Raw genomic sequence first — 14,359 nt, forward strand, 5'->3', positions numbered from 1 at the left:
CTGTGCCTTAGTTCCCCGTTGCTCTGCCTGGGGGAGGGGGGGGGCGATAAATACATTCCAGATTGACAGGTGCTCTGATTCTCCAGCAGCGGAGGCTGTCTAGCATTGCAGCTCCAGATGCTCTCCTGAACCATTTATTGCTACGTAATTCTTTGGCAACGGGCTGCATCTTACTCTTTATGTTCAACAACAACTTGAAAAATTCCCCCGCCCAGCCCCATCCATTGTTGAATCCGTTCGCTTCTCCACGAGCAACGTGAGCCCCAGCGTGGCTCCATGGTGAGACGGGGGCCGTGGGAAGTCCCTGGATTTGGGAGAGAGACGAGAAGTCAAGGCGTCAAGTTTCACTCCTGACTAGTGTGGGGTGACCCACCCTTTGGGGGACTGATGGAGATGTCTTAAAGAGATCAGGGTGTGGTCAGCGCTTCCTGAACTTCTGGCTCCTTCAAAGGCAAACGTTGACATCATTCTCCACCAGTGGTACCTACGGTGAAAGCTGCAGTACAGAGAGGACTTGGGCATGTCTATCACGGTGTCCTCTATCCATGCTCAAGGTGGAGTTAGACAGCACAGAGTGCAAAGCACCCCTGCGCCAGCTACACGGCAGCTTCCACTGTTGCTCCAGTTGGTGGAGAATTCCAGCTACAAAGTCGGCTGGAGCAGACACAGCCCAGTCCTCCCGCATCTACAGATTTCCCTTTGAAAAGCACTTCAGCTTCTGGACACAAAACAGCTGTGTGTGACGGGGGGGGATCAGGGCATCCCTTGTCGCTTAGCCTGCACAGAAACCGTTCAGCCCCAGCACATGGGCAACGAGTCTCCCAGGGGGCGGGAGGGAGGACACATGACATCCAAGGGGTTCCCAGACCCCACCGAATCATGAGACTTTACATTTAGAGTTGGGTTCACTTGCTATTTATTGCGTTTATTGGCATTGGAGTCTTTAGGGGACACGTTTACAAGCGGCCAGGAGAGCTACAGACCAGCTTTTTTTGTTAACACAAGCTGACAAGGTGCAGTTATATGGTGATTCTAGGGCACAGGGCTTTAAAGAAAACACCAAATGTCATAAGATTTGTGATCAAAGCACACGTGTTGGAGCACTGAAAACAGGAGCAGAGAACGTCTTCTAAAAGGGCAGGGAGATGCGTGTCTCCGGGTGCCCTTGCCCTATGTTGGAGCCAGCGAATGAACAGACAAGGCAGCCCAGGGGCCTGGTCGTGAGTGCTACGGTGCTGGGTGACAATGGCGGGAGGCATTTTAGATCAATGGGCAATGGCTCATTAACATATATTGCAGGTGCACGGCTCCAGCATCTGTCAGCTCACTCAGGAGGGGACCCGCGATACAACAAGCTCTAGGAAGAGTCCGAGGACAGATTGCTGTTGGCGCTCTCAGAGCCTCTGGCTCCGCAGGCCTGGCCCTGCTCTCACATGCACCAGCGCTGGGGCAGGATGGAAAGCGTCCCTGTAGGAGGCTCCAAAGCCCCTTGTCCCACTCGCTCCGTGGCCTGATGCTCCTTTCCTCTTTGGTCCCCAGGTGAGGCCAGGCCGAGCGGGGATGTTCCAGTGACAGCGGCTTTGTGTTAAACGTTCAGGGGTTGGAACGTCCCTGCCGCGAAGCTGCCAGCCCAGTCACAGCAGTGTCCAGGGACCATCCACCAGAATCCCTCCAGCGGCTCTCCTCTGCGGGGGCTGCCGTGCACCAGCTGGGCGTCCTGGGGCGGGAGACAGCGGGCGGCGTTTCTGACTCAGGCAACACACCCCAGGCCAGGTCACATCGTGCTCTCTCCCCGACAACCCTGGTGAGAAAATCCCCCCGCTGGGGCAGGCTCGAATGTGAGGCAAGTCTCCATTGCTGCGGCAGAGCGGGCCCTCGGGCATCTACTCTGGTGGGGAGCAACCCAGAGCCGCACCCTCAGAGCGACAGACATGCAGCCTGTTCATGGCAGGAGGAGCCACCACCTTCCTTGGATTCCCCGTGCCCGAAAGATTTCCTGAGCTTGTCCTATGGCACCGGTAGAGAAAATCCACTCCTCTGCGCTCTCCATCCTCCACCTTTGCTCTCATTCTTCCCTGGGAGAGCAAGGCAAAGCTCCCGCTGCCGGGCACCTTGGAAGATGCTTCGTAGGGCACTGGCTTCCTCTGGGTCCCGGGGAGATGGCAGGCACAACGCAACACGGAAGCGGGGATTGTGGAGCACAAGCAGACAGGCAGCACCACAACAGAGACCACATGCCGAAGCGGCGCAGAGGGCACGGAGAGAGGGACGAAATGGCCACGCTCCCTTCCTGATCATAGGCAGAATCCTATTTACCTGAGGCAGGAGAGAGCCGAGGCGTCCGTCACTAACACGGCCCCCCATGCAGCCGCTCAGAATGCCTGGGCTAGACCCATTTTCCACACGGCTCTGTGCCCAGCTCACGGGACAGGGAACATGAGGGGTGGGCAGCTATCCCAGCATGCAAAGGGCCTTTGGTACCCTGCAGATCTGCTCTCCTGGTGCGTTCACAGCCTCTCTGCTGACCGCACTGCTCATGGCCAGGGCGCCAGGACAGGGGGGCCAGGGCCCTCCCACTTTTACCGGCCGTAAGGGCGAGCAGTGGGGGGCAGAGCCTCCAGGGGAAGGGGTGGTGCCTTGGGGCAGCATGGCACTGGGGGTGGGGCCACAGTTCAGGCACCTGTGGCCCCCCACGTTTAGGGCGTTTCCACTGCCCTCGCCCATGGCCTGGGAGCATCGCCAGAGCAATCTGCAGGCTGGGATTTCCCCTCCCGAGCGCGGACTCCTCCCCCCCCAGATAGCACCCCCGTGAGCTGGGAGCTGTCTCCGCTCTGGCTAAGATTAGTCCTCCCTCCAGGCTGCCCTGGAAGGGATCTCTACTCACACGATTCGCTGTACAGCATCCACATGACCTTGGCGCAGTTATCCAGCAGGGCTTTGGGGCGCACGGCCTTCCGGCTGCTCCCTGCGTCACCGCTGAGAACCTGCTCTACCACGTCCCAAACGTTTGTGTCCACGTTCCCCTGCAGAAACACCACACACGCGGGGCAGTAAATGGCCTGCTCCCCGGACACCTTCCGCCCCTCCCCTGCTGCCTGGCTCTCCACACCCCCCCTCCCTCACGGGCCTGAACTGCACAGCTCCCAAACCTCGAGGGGATTTAAAGGTGGGCTGTTGGATGGAGTCACCCAGCTCCATCTCGTTAGCACCTTCCCCAGCTCTAGTCAAGGCCGGGCAATGGCACTTTGGCACATGCTAAACGGAGCTGAAGCCTAGGAGGGAGCGTACGGTGTTAACCCAAGTCGCGCTGGTGCTAAGTGGGGTTTCCAGACAACTCCGGACACGGCTCCATGTGAAAGCTTTTCCGGAATGAGGCGGGGGAGAGCTCCTGCGGAGTGACTTCATGTCTGGGCAGGCCGTTCGGTTGGGTCAACTGAGCTAACCCAACTGAGAACAGCACTGGGGGGCTAGATCCCACCCTCGGACGATCCGTCCACCCCCTCCCCCACGAAGGCATTTGGCCCCATGCCATTCTGCTCTATCGAATGGCGTCCTCCACACGGCGTGACCTCACACGCATGGTACAAGCGAGGTCACACTGCGTGGGAGACGCCATTTCGTTTCTGTATGTTGCCTATGGAGGCGTCGCCCAACTATGCGTGTCACTGAAAAGGTGAGACCATCCTAGCCTAGCAGCTGTCTATACACAAGTTGTGCCACTTTACCTGTACTGTGCTAGGCAACACAGTACAACCCCTAGTGTGGCTGCAGCTGTAGGTACACCGGTGTCTACAGTGTGTAGATTATTCCTGTATGGAGAGGGGAGCCATACTGGGACAAGGCACCTACCCCATGGGTTATACTGATATAACTACACCAGTCATACATCACCCCCCGCGCCCACCACCGACACAGTTATACCAAGACAAACTCTGTGTAGACCAAGCCCTAATCTAGTCCCAGCCTGAAAGAGCAACAGAGAACCACCAGCGCTCCAGCTGTGAGCCGACGCTTTCAGACATACTTTGGCGGCTTAGCCACACAAGCCAGCAGCATTGCTTCAACTCTCCGCCCAGGCTCCTTGTCATTCCAAAGTCACCTCACGCTCAGACATCGGCAGAGAAACTCGCCCGAACAACAGGCCTGGAGCTTTCATCACAATCCTCAGCCACTAAAACAAACACCCACACAGACAGACTGGCCAAAACAGCAGGACTTCAGGTCAGGCTGACCGAATTTTTCCACCACATTTGAAGATGGAGGGAGGGGAAAGTGTTGCTTAATCGGCTTGTTTCAAACTCCTTGTTTTCAGCTTCTTTTTGTTCACATCTAGGTCTTTGCTGGCTTTGCTCCGGCATTTTTCTACCACGTTAGATACATGGCTCCTGAATGACAATTCTGAGTGTCCCCTCACTTCCCACACACAGATAATACCCCTACAGTTTAGGGCAAAGATAGCTGCCACGTCAGTTCTCATCCAAGGCCTCCTACAGAACCAGGAGACACCAGATATGAGATTCACGATACTAAGACACGAAAACCCTCTAAGGAACACAAGTCCCCTCTTGGTCTTTCTCTATAGACACACAATGAAGGGAACATGTCAGCTGATAGATCTCGCCTTAGAAGTCATCTTGAAAGTGACGCTAACCTCAGTGACTGTGAAGCCCCCAGGCCCGTTGGAGTTTTCTAGTTTAGGCATTTGGGTGAGCTCCTGTTCTAGTTTACCCTGGGCTAACCTCGGTCTCTGTTCCTAACCTAGACAATCCTGAAGAGAGGGAATCATGAATCCACCACTGAATGGTAGAGTCCGAAACAGACCGGGTATGTGTAGCAGGAAAAGAGCAGCTTAAGGGTGCCCAGCAGGAGGGTGTGTGGGAGAATTCTCCCCTGCCACACAGGAAATGCAAGAGGAAGGCCCGGGCAGCAGGAGGCGCTCACCCACACTGTAATTCAGCCAGGACACCGAGGTTCCACACTTGTGAAATGGGCTGTGGGATCTTTAATCAGCACCCCCATTTCCCCTCTCCCAATGGCCAGAACCTGGCCCCTGAGCACTAGGCTGTGGCACTGGCTCAGGGCTGACTCAAAGGGGAGACTGCCGGCTGATCCTGCCCCGCCCTGGCTGGTCCCAGCCCACCCGAAGGGGGATCTGACAGGATGACAGCTCAAGGGGCTACATTGGTGGTGACACCAATTCTGGTGCTAGTAGGACTTGTAGGTGAAGCACCGTTTCTCTTTGAAAGTCAGTTCTGCTGGAGGGTCAGTGACAGCAAAGGCAGGTCCCTGAACAACAGGCATTTCCCGAATGCAAAGACAATGCTTGTATCTTCGCCAGTCAGGTCCACCATGGTCCTGCAGCAGGATTGTAGAGAGAAAGGACACTAAACAAAGTCATCTGCATCAGCTGAGAATCAAACTGAGGCCTCCTATGTAGCAGGGGACAGTATTGCCACAGAAGAACCAATGCTGCAGCTGGGAAGTTTCTTTCACTTGTGATTTGATGTTTCACTCACATGAGTCACCATCATCTAGAATGTCAAAGATGACCTGCCAAAAACTCCAAACAAGACGGGCTTTCTGCCCTTCTTTGCTTCTGGCTGATGGATAAAGGAGGGCTGGCAATGAACATTTTCCTTTTCCCTTCTTCTTTACATTAAAAAAACAGTGGCGCTTACTAAAAACCAGAGCACAATTTGGGCAGAAATTTTCATGACAATTACATGAGTTGTTTGTTTTTTAATTGGGTCAAAATTTCAATGAACACGTGAGTCAGAATTTTATCATCTCTTGAGCTGATCAAACAATGGGGCAAAATATTCACTATAACTTCCATCAGGAAGGTCACCCTTTTATGACAACGTTTGAAACGTTGATGAAAAATGTCACTGAAATTGCGTATTTTAAATGGTTTTGACCAGCTGTGTGTGACACTGCAAACCAGGTACTGGCTCATGCCAAGGCCCCCACACCTCACGTGAATGCTGACAGATACCTGGCTGGGATCCGTCCGGCTCGCCTGCGTGTTAGTATTGTTAAGAGTTATAAAAAATGTGCTTAGTGCTTAGACTTTATTGAATGCTTGTGAACTGATATCTGCTTTCATCTCCCTTATAACATCTGTAGCCCATATTATAAGGTAATATCTGAGCAGCTGCATTGTGAGCCTCTGTGACTGCGTAAATCACCAGATAGGAGACATTAATTAGCGTGAATACATGTCCTGTTGGAGGCTGCATATGTCCTGCACCACTCAAATGCCCCCCGAGCGCTGGGTTGGGCCACCGAACTCCCCCAGCGCCAGGCTGGCCAAACTCCCACCCCCCCAAGCGCCGGGCCGGGGCGGCCAAACCCCTGGAGCGCCGGGCCGCTCAAACCCCCGCCCCACCGAGCGCTGCACCGTGCTGCTGAACCTCCCTCCCCCAGCGCCGGGCCGCCGAAACCCCCGAGCGTTGGGCCGGCCCGGCCAAACCCCCCCCGAGCGCCGCGCCGCCCCACCGAAACACCCCCCGTGCTGCCCGGCCAAAACAAACAAAAAAACCAAAAAAACACCGCGAGCGCCCCCCGCCACCCCAACGTTGGCCGCCCCTTCTAAGGTGCCGCCCCAAGCACGTGCTTGGTCGGCTGGTGCCTGGAGCCGGCCCTGCTTCCAGATCCCCTCTAGGGGATGGCCCAGGCCTGTGGCACTGGCAGCAGGTGCTAGCTGTAGTGTTTGCGGGTCCCCTTTTCCATCTCGGTGAGGAGCCCTGGGTGACAGAACCAGGCACGGTGTGGTTGCAGGGAAGTCAACAGACACAACACAGAGGGTGCGTTGGTGGTTCAGTGGCCAAATTTGTACCTCCAGTACCCAAGACCCGTGTTTGATTCCTGTCCCGCCTGCCCTCCGTTCGTCCCTGGAGTCGCCCTGGCCACTCCGCACTGAGAGCGCCGCCTGTCTGCTCTGCGGGGGGTGATGGCAGGGTGACCCCCTCCCTCCACCCATGTACCCGATTTCCCCTAAGCTGGGGGGACGGGACGGGGGGTTTCTGTGCTGCTGCCTCTCTGGGGCCCGAGCTGCGGGCGGCTGCTTGTGTCTGAACGAGCCTAGTTCAGGCTCCTGACCCAGAGTGATTTCTTAAAGAGACAGCGCAGTCACTCACTCAGGCACACACACACACTGCCCTCAACACAAAACACACTGTCACACACTGCCCTCAACACACACACCAGGGCTCCCTGCATCCAGGTCCCTTTCCCCACCTGGGCTGTGCTCTCCTGCCCTCCCCTTACGCAGCCGGCAGGGAAAGTGCCCTGGATGCAGGGAGCCCTGACGGCTCCTTGCTCCCCCTCCCAGCCCCCCAGGGCTGCGCGGGGCGGAGGCGCAGCAGTGCAGTGGGGGAGCGAGCAGCAGTGCCAGCTGCTTTGTGCATGCAGGTCAGGTTCCCCACGTGGGTGCAGGAGGGGGATGCAGGGTTTGGGGTGAAGGGGGCACAGTGCAGGGGTTAGGGGCACAGGAGGGGGCAGCTGTTGGGGTGCAGGAAGGGGCAGAGAACGGGGTGTAGGGATTAGGGGTGCAGGAGGGGGAACAGGCATTAGGGGCAAAGGGGCACAGTGCAGGGGTTGGGGGGAAGGGAGGGTGGGGAGTCTGGGGAGCCCACGGGGGCCAGGGGCATTGGGGGGGTGCCATGCTCACAGGGGCCAGGACACCAAAATGCAAGTTCTCCCAGGGTGCCATTTCCCCTAAGGCTGGCCCTGTTCCTGAACAATGCAAAAGTTGGCCCCTGGGTTGCACACAGAGCCCTGCGAGATGGGAATGGCTATTAAACCTCAACATCTCCCATAAAAGCCATTAAAAAACAAACCAAAACAGACTCAAACTTCACAGCTTAGCTTAGGTACTAGGAGAGAATTTTTCTACCACAGTAGAAGTGAATTGGGTACAGCATTCCTGAATGATGATATCCTGATTAGAGAGGCATCCTCCATACCTCTCATCTGTATAGACACACACCCAAAGGCGTTAAGGACAATAACAGATTTGTCTAAACCAGGGTGCTCAGCTCACAAAAGCTGAGGATTTCTACTAAAATGATCGGCAGTGAGATTAGCACTGACTCCTGATTGTCATCATTAGGCTTCAGCGTTAACAATGCATTGTGATGACTAGGCACAGTTCACACATCGCTGAGAAGTGTTAGAGGGCCTGTCACTGTGCCATGACTGATGTCCCCAACTGCTTAACGGTCACGCAGGAGGATCTCAAAATTACAAACCACTTCACCCAGCACTAATACGCAGCCACTTCTGGAGTGGAATGCAGCTGCTAGCTAACAACAGCAGCAGCAATGCCACGAGGAAAACAGGACCTCAACCCACTGAATGTGCAGGAGGAAATTCCTAGGCTGCCGGAGGCACTCACCCACACTGGAATTTAGCCACGACACTGAGGTTCCCACAGCTATGCTTGTGAAACAGGCTGTGATCTTTAATGAGCACAATTGGTCAGCACCCCCATTTCCCCTCTCCCAACCCCTGCCCTGAGCATTAGGCTGTCCTGCCTCGCCCTGACTGGTCCCTGGTACAGACCAGCTCCAGCCCTCCCCACACTGTCGATCCGAGAGGATCACAGCTGCCAGGTGGTGACACCAACGTGTTAACAGGACAAATGGGTGCGGCACCGTTTCTCTTTGCAAGTCAGCTCTTCTGGACTCTGTCAGTGACAACCAAGGCAGGTCCCTGAACAATGGGCGTTTGCCGAACGCAAAGACAATGCTTGTATCTTGTCAGCCAGCTCCATTGTGGTCCTGCAGCGGGGTTGTACAGAGACACAGACGTTAATAAAAAGCCACTTGTATCAGCTAGGAATCAAACTGAGGCCTGCCAAGGAACAGAGCAAGAGTTCTACTGCTGAGCCACCAGCTTGACCAGACCCCACCCGAGGGCTCGCAGACATGAGCTAGGAGTACATTTCTCTCTTGCTTGTGGGAGGCCCAGCATCTCCCACACTGGAGACAGTGCAGAGAAAGCGGATCCCTGTACAACTTGGAAGCAGGGACTGTTGATTTTCAGTTTATCCCGTGTCCTGGGCCCCAGTCCTGGTCTGGCCACTCTTCTCCTATAAACCATAGCAACAGCTCTACGATTGGATCTAGACCAGGGACAGCAACGGTGGGGAATGTTTGCGAGGGGATTTGGCCAGGAATAATTGCCTGGGAAAGTCCCTGGGATTTTTAATGACAAATGTTCAGGGTTTTCATTTAGCTGAAGGCCGCAGAGCAGAGCAGAGCAGCACGCTGCCATGTGAATACGATGGGGAACCTACTCAATCAGCCATGCCAGTGAGCACAGAACCTGCCTTTCCTTAGGGGCTAAAATAGCCCAAAGCTCTGGGCAAGCCTAGGCTCCCAGCCCGTGATGGAACAGAGCCAAGTTACAGGATAACAGCATGTGATGTCAACAGCCCTTAAAACTCCTGTGAGATTTCTACAGGGGAGAAATATCCCTAAAGAGGGACCTTTATTTTAAAAGATTGCAGTTCCCTTCCCGACTGCAGTTCAACAGGGCTGCAAAAGAGAAGGCAAAAAGAAAAAGACACAGCTGCATTGGCCGGGAATCGAACCCGGGCCTCCCGCGTGGCAGGCGAGAATTCTACCACTGAACCACCAATGCTCTGCCTGCCCAGAGCCTCCTCCCAGCTGGCTGAACCCTCCCGGAAGTGGTGCTGGAAACCCCACCTGCATCTCCCCATACAGCGAGTGCATTGCTGCACCGGCAACAAGGGGCCGGCTGTGCCACGAGACCGCAGTGAGCCGCCCTCAGGGCACCAGCAACTGGCCCAGAGAGAGCAACAGCAGCTCACGGCCCAGGACAGCACTGCAGAGACTGCAATCTGCCCCTCGGGCTGGCCGCTGGCTCCACCCTGAGCCGCCCCACAAGGAGCGGAGGGGAATCCACCAGGCTGTACCGGGAACCAGCTCGCTGCTCCCCTGAGCGCCTCTCACTGGCAGAGAACTCGGGGGGGGGGGCTCCTGCAGTGGGGAAATCAGCCCCCCCTAGGGTGACCAGATGTCCTGATTTTATAGGGACAGTCCCGATATTTGGGGCTTTTTCTTATATAGGTTCCTATTACCCCCCACCCCCCGTCCTGATTTTTCACACTTGCTGTCTGGTCACCCTAGCCCCCCCAGGCAGCAAGCCCACTATCAGGCCAGGCCCCTTTGGAGGGCGCTGGCCCCGCCCAGCATGTGCCCTGCAGCCCAGGGCCAGGGTCAGGCTCCTTCCAGACCGTACAGACACTAGAGGGTGCTCCAGTTCACTGCACCCCCCAGCAGCTGCACGCTAGAAGGTTGCAGGCTGGGCCGTAAAGCCGCCGCCGGGGTTAGGGCCGCAGGGAAGGGTAAAGCCCAGCAGTGAGCAGCGTGTGGCTGCAGGCTCCCTCCTCAGGCCTGGCTCTCTCCCATGCAGCTCTCACGGATTTCAAGGCTGCCCCCGCCCCAGGGCCTGACTTCAACAGCGCTGCCCCCTCCCCACCAGCCGCCCAGCACCCATTTGCTGGGGAGACCACCAGCCCCCCCGAGATGTTCCTGCTGTGGGTGTGTCATTAATGGTGTTGGCTGCAGTAGTACCTGGAGACCGGGCTGAGATCGGGGCCCTGTCGTGCTAGGCGCTGTACAAACAGAGCAATAGAAACCCCCTGCCCTGAAGAGCAGCCAGACACACGGAGTGTGTGTGTGTCGGGCGGGGGGGGGGTGCTCATGTGGGCCAGCTGCCATATCCACAGCACAGCGTGTGCATGCAGCCCATGCGGGTGCCAAGTGCGCAGGGTGTGTCTGGCCCATAAACAGCATCTCAGCTCCCCCATCGCCCACGGCCTCCCCGGGCACAGCCCTGGTGCTGGGGCCCCATGGGGGGAAGGGTGGGAGGAGTTGAGCTCCCTTTGCCAGGGGCTGCTCTGTGTCTGGAGCCCAGTGCAGTGATTAAAACCCGCCTGCAGCCCCGTGCGGGAGGGAGGGGTAACGTGGGATCTGCTATCTGGGGTGTCGGGAAGCCCGGCTCCCCTCTGACAGGAGCCAAGGGAATGGGGTGAGGAGGAACTGAGGGGCCAGGAGCCCCAACGAATAACCTCACCGGGGGCCTCCCAACCCGCCAGCCACCCCAGGAGGACACAGCCACAGGTGGGCTGGGGCAGGCCTGCCCCTTTCCAGGCTGCCCGGTCACAGCAAGAGTCACCCCAGGGCAGCTCCTCACCTGGGGCTGGCCCCGGGGTCTGCCCTGGCTCCCCACTTCACCCCGCCCTGCTGTTTGGCCCCCGGGCGGGTATTCGCTGAGCACTGCACGAGACATGGGAATCGAACCCAAAGGGGGGGGTCCTGGGGCCCCAGGAGGTTCCCCACCTGGTTGCAGTTCTCGTACTCCTCAGCCAGCTGATCAAAGAGGAGGCAGAGATCTCGGGTGTACTCCCAGGCCGGGTGCTTCTCCAGCAGCACAGCCCGGATCTTCAGCAGCACCTGGGAGTTCACACTGAGCCACAGGAAGCGCAGGGACAGCTCGCCGACGTTCCGATCCCGCTGGGGAGCACGAGGGGACAAGGGTCACGCACGGCCGCCCTCTGGGGGAGCCTCCTGAGGGACTGCTGCCCTGGAGAGCACCTGAGCCCACACCCAGTCCTGCCCCCGGCTGCTTTGCCTTTTCCACTGCAGCCTCCAAGCGCGTCTGCAAGTGCCCCCAGCTGGCATGTGCCTTGTTCTCTGCACTATCCGGATTCAGTGGCCCTGCTTGCCAGCTTGCTCCTGGGATCAGATCATCCCTAAGCCCTGGGGAAAGCCAGACCCAGACTTGGCAGCTGCCCCCAGATCCTGACCCCCAGGCGTGAGCAACATTCAGAACCCAACACCCCTGGCCTCTGCGAAGTTTGATTCCTCCTCAAAGCATCCCTCCCTCTCAACCCAGCATTTAACCTTCGCAGCTGCTCCCTAGCTGGAAACTGGGGAGAGCTGAGCCCTAGATGGCATCACCCTAGAAGTTCACGCTGCTATGGGACTGTTCGATTCCTGCTTGGGGCCCAGTGAGAACCAGGGATAGCCACGGCTAATTGCCGAAGTGTCCTGGATGAAAAGCCCCAATGCCCAGGCCAGGTGTCAGATGCCATCCAAGCCTGGCACAGATTTTCCTGACCCTTGCGGTACCTCCGCCAGCCCAGAGGCAGTGAGGGATTTCTAGAACGCATGGGCCTTGAGGCTGAGAACCGGGGTCTCGGCCAGCTAAGGGAGCAGTTATTCAGAGCGCCCGTAGAAAGACCGCGGCGCTGACAGCAGAGCTGTTCCCAGGTGAGCTGGGACACCGGGATGGTAAACAGCCTGAGGATGGACAGTGAGCACCGGACACCTTACCAGCCTGGTAATGTTGGCCACCCTGAGAACCTCTTCGAACTGGACATTCACGGTGTAGTTGATGGGGAAATAGTGTTTCTGCAAAGGCAAGAAAAATAAAATCCTAGCAGCGAACTAAAAGCTTCTCTCTTCCCCGGATCCTCCTGGGCTGTGCCCCCATCAGCAACTGCTCCTGTCCTCTCCCCCTGCCTTGACGGGGAAGCGCGTACCCTGCTAGGCACCTGGGGCACGTTTCCTTGTGAGTAAACAAATACTGAAAACTAATTTGGGCTGTAACGCCTGGAACAGGGGTGCAGCCACCTAATGCCGTGACACTGTCACTATACGCCACGGGGACCTTCCTGCTCCAAAAGTCCCAACCACTTGAGCTAAAGGAGAATCGTCAGGAGCTGCCTGCAGTCTAGGGCCTGTGACACACAGCTGGGCACTTCTGACTCAAGGCAGCATTGCACAAGTCAGTTTGCCCTCCTCGGGGCCTGCAGCACCTTCTTGGATATTTGAAAATGAGCGCCAAATAGTTTGCACTTGGGTACCTGGTCATGCACCTAAATCAGGGCTTGGAAATTAACCCACCAGCAGCCCCAGGAGGGACCCTGCTAGGCAGGGCAAACGTCAGCAGGAACTGCTGGGGGCTCAGCACTTTAGAAAACCAGGGCTTCGAGTTGGCGTCCAAGATGGGCAGTTAGCAGGTTGGCGTCGGGCTGCTCGTTTGGAAAATCTTGGCCCCGGAGAAGCCGAAGGGGGATGAAACAGGAGACGGTTCCGATTCCATGGCCCCCACCAAGCATTCAACGCGCTATGGGCAGAAAGGCAGAGGCCGCACTACTGCCAGAGACACGTCTGGGCCTTTGGAAAGGGAGTCACACATCAAGCAGTAACGTAGCCTGAGCCTAGGGGGGAAGAATTACCATGTACTGGAGCCGTTGCTGATACGTCAGTTTGTTCTGGAGAGCCTCAATAATCCTGCATTCCTTCTGCATTGCAGCCTCCAACCCCAGGACAGCCACGAAATCTGCAAATCACCGCCCCCACACCCGAGGGCGAACAAGAGGTGTAAGGCCATGCACCAGCTGGCTCCCATCACACGCTGGAGGCCAGGAGGAACAGGCTTAGGCTGCAGAGCAGGGCTCGGAAGAGGAGGGAAATCGGTCAGGGTTTCAAAGCAGCAGCCTGGGGAGGGGAGGGCGAGACAACTGGCCCCACGGCTCAGGGTCATTTGAACGAAGGGGAGAGCGGAGAACATTCCCCCGCCTGGCTGCGTCCCTGAACAGCGCGTTGGGTCCCACCCGCTGAGCGCATGGACCAGCGCTGGGACTTCGGCCCTGGGTGGCTGTTATCCAGATCCTCCCTTGCATCCCTGCGTGGGCCCTCTGGCCATCCCGGCCTCTCTGGGACAGCCCCCGCGGGGCCCACAGCAGGTCCGAGCGCGCCAGCCAGTGGGAGGCACAGCCGTGGGCTGGCACAGCCATGGGCTGCGTGGGGAAAGGGGCTTGGCCTGGTGCTGTTGGGATTGGGAGGGTATTGTTCCTGGCGCTCTCCGAACCAGAACAGGGCCACAGGCGCATCCCTCCCCCCGCCCTGGATGTGATGGGGGAGCGAGCGCCCCGTCGTACTCACAGAGGAAGGGCGCGTAGCCCCGCTGCATGCTGACGGCGTGTGTCCGGGCAGCGAGCAGACGGACAATCCGGCCTACATGACAATGGCTGCGTCAGCGGGAACGGCCTCCCACGTGCCGGGAGAGATTCCAGTGGATGCCCCGGGACGCTGCTGCCGAGGAAGGCCCTGCAGGCTCCCTGCAGCCCCTGCTCTCTAGGGTGCCGTGCGCGTTCGCTGCAATTGGGCGAAAAGCTGCTGCCAACCTGCTCCCATCGCAAGGTGCCAGGAGGAAGGAACAACCCAGACCCGGGTGAATGGCTGGAGGCGGCGGCTCCCCGAGGCTGGTGGGGGTGGGCAGTGCTAGTGTTCTCCTCCGTCTGCCCCTGAAGCCGGGC

The 14,359-nt window shown here is 57.7% G+C and overlaps 1 protein-coding gene and 1 non-coding gene across 2 annotated transcripts; both read right to left on the minus strand.

Moving 5' to 3' along the window:
- Positions 1-1,837: 1,837 nt before the first annotated feature.
- Positions 1,838-14,013, minus strand: LOC112115025 (interleukin-34). Its single transcript, XM_024211999.2, has 6 exons — positions 13,986-14,013; positions 13,277-13,380; positions 12,369-12,446; positions 11,373-11,546; positions 2,885-3,023; positions 1,838-2,316 (listed from the first exon to the last, which is right to left on the minus strand). Exons 1-6 carry the CDS (start codon positions 14,011-14,013, stop codon positions 2,309-2,311), a joined length of 531 nt encoding a protein of 176 aa, XP_024067767.1. The 3' UTR covers positions 1,838-2,308.
- On the minus strand, positions 9,578-9,648 carry TRNAG-GCC. Its single transcript has one exon. It is a non-coding gene; the product is annotated as a tRNA-Gly (tRNA).
- Positions 14,014-14,359: the final 346 nt, after the last annotated feature.

The sequence above is a fragment of the Terrapene carolina genome, unplaced genomic scaffold (genome assembly GCF_002925995.2).
Source record: "Terrapene carolina triunguis isolate 2854851 unplaced genomic scaffold, T_m_triunguis-2.0 Scaffold165, whole genome shotgun sequence".
NCBI lineage: Eukaryota > Metazoa > Chordata > Testudines > Emydidae > Terrapene > Terrapene triunguis.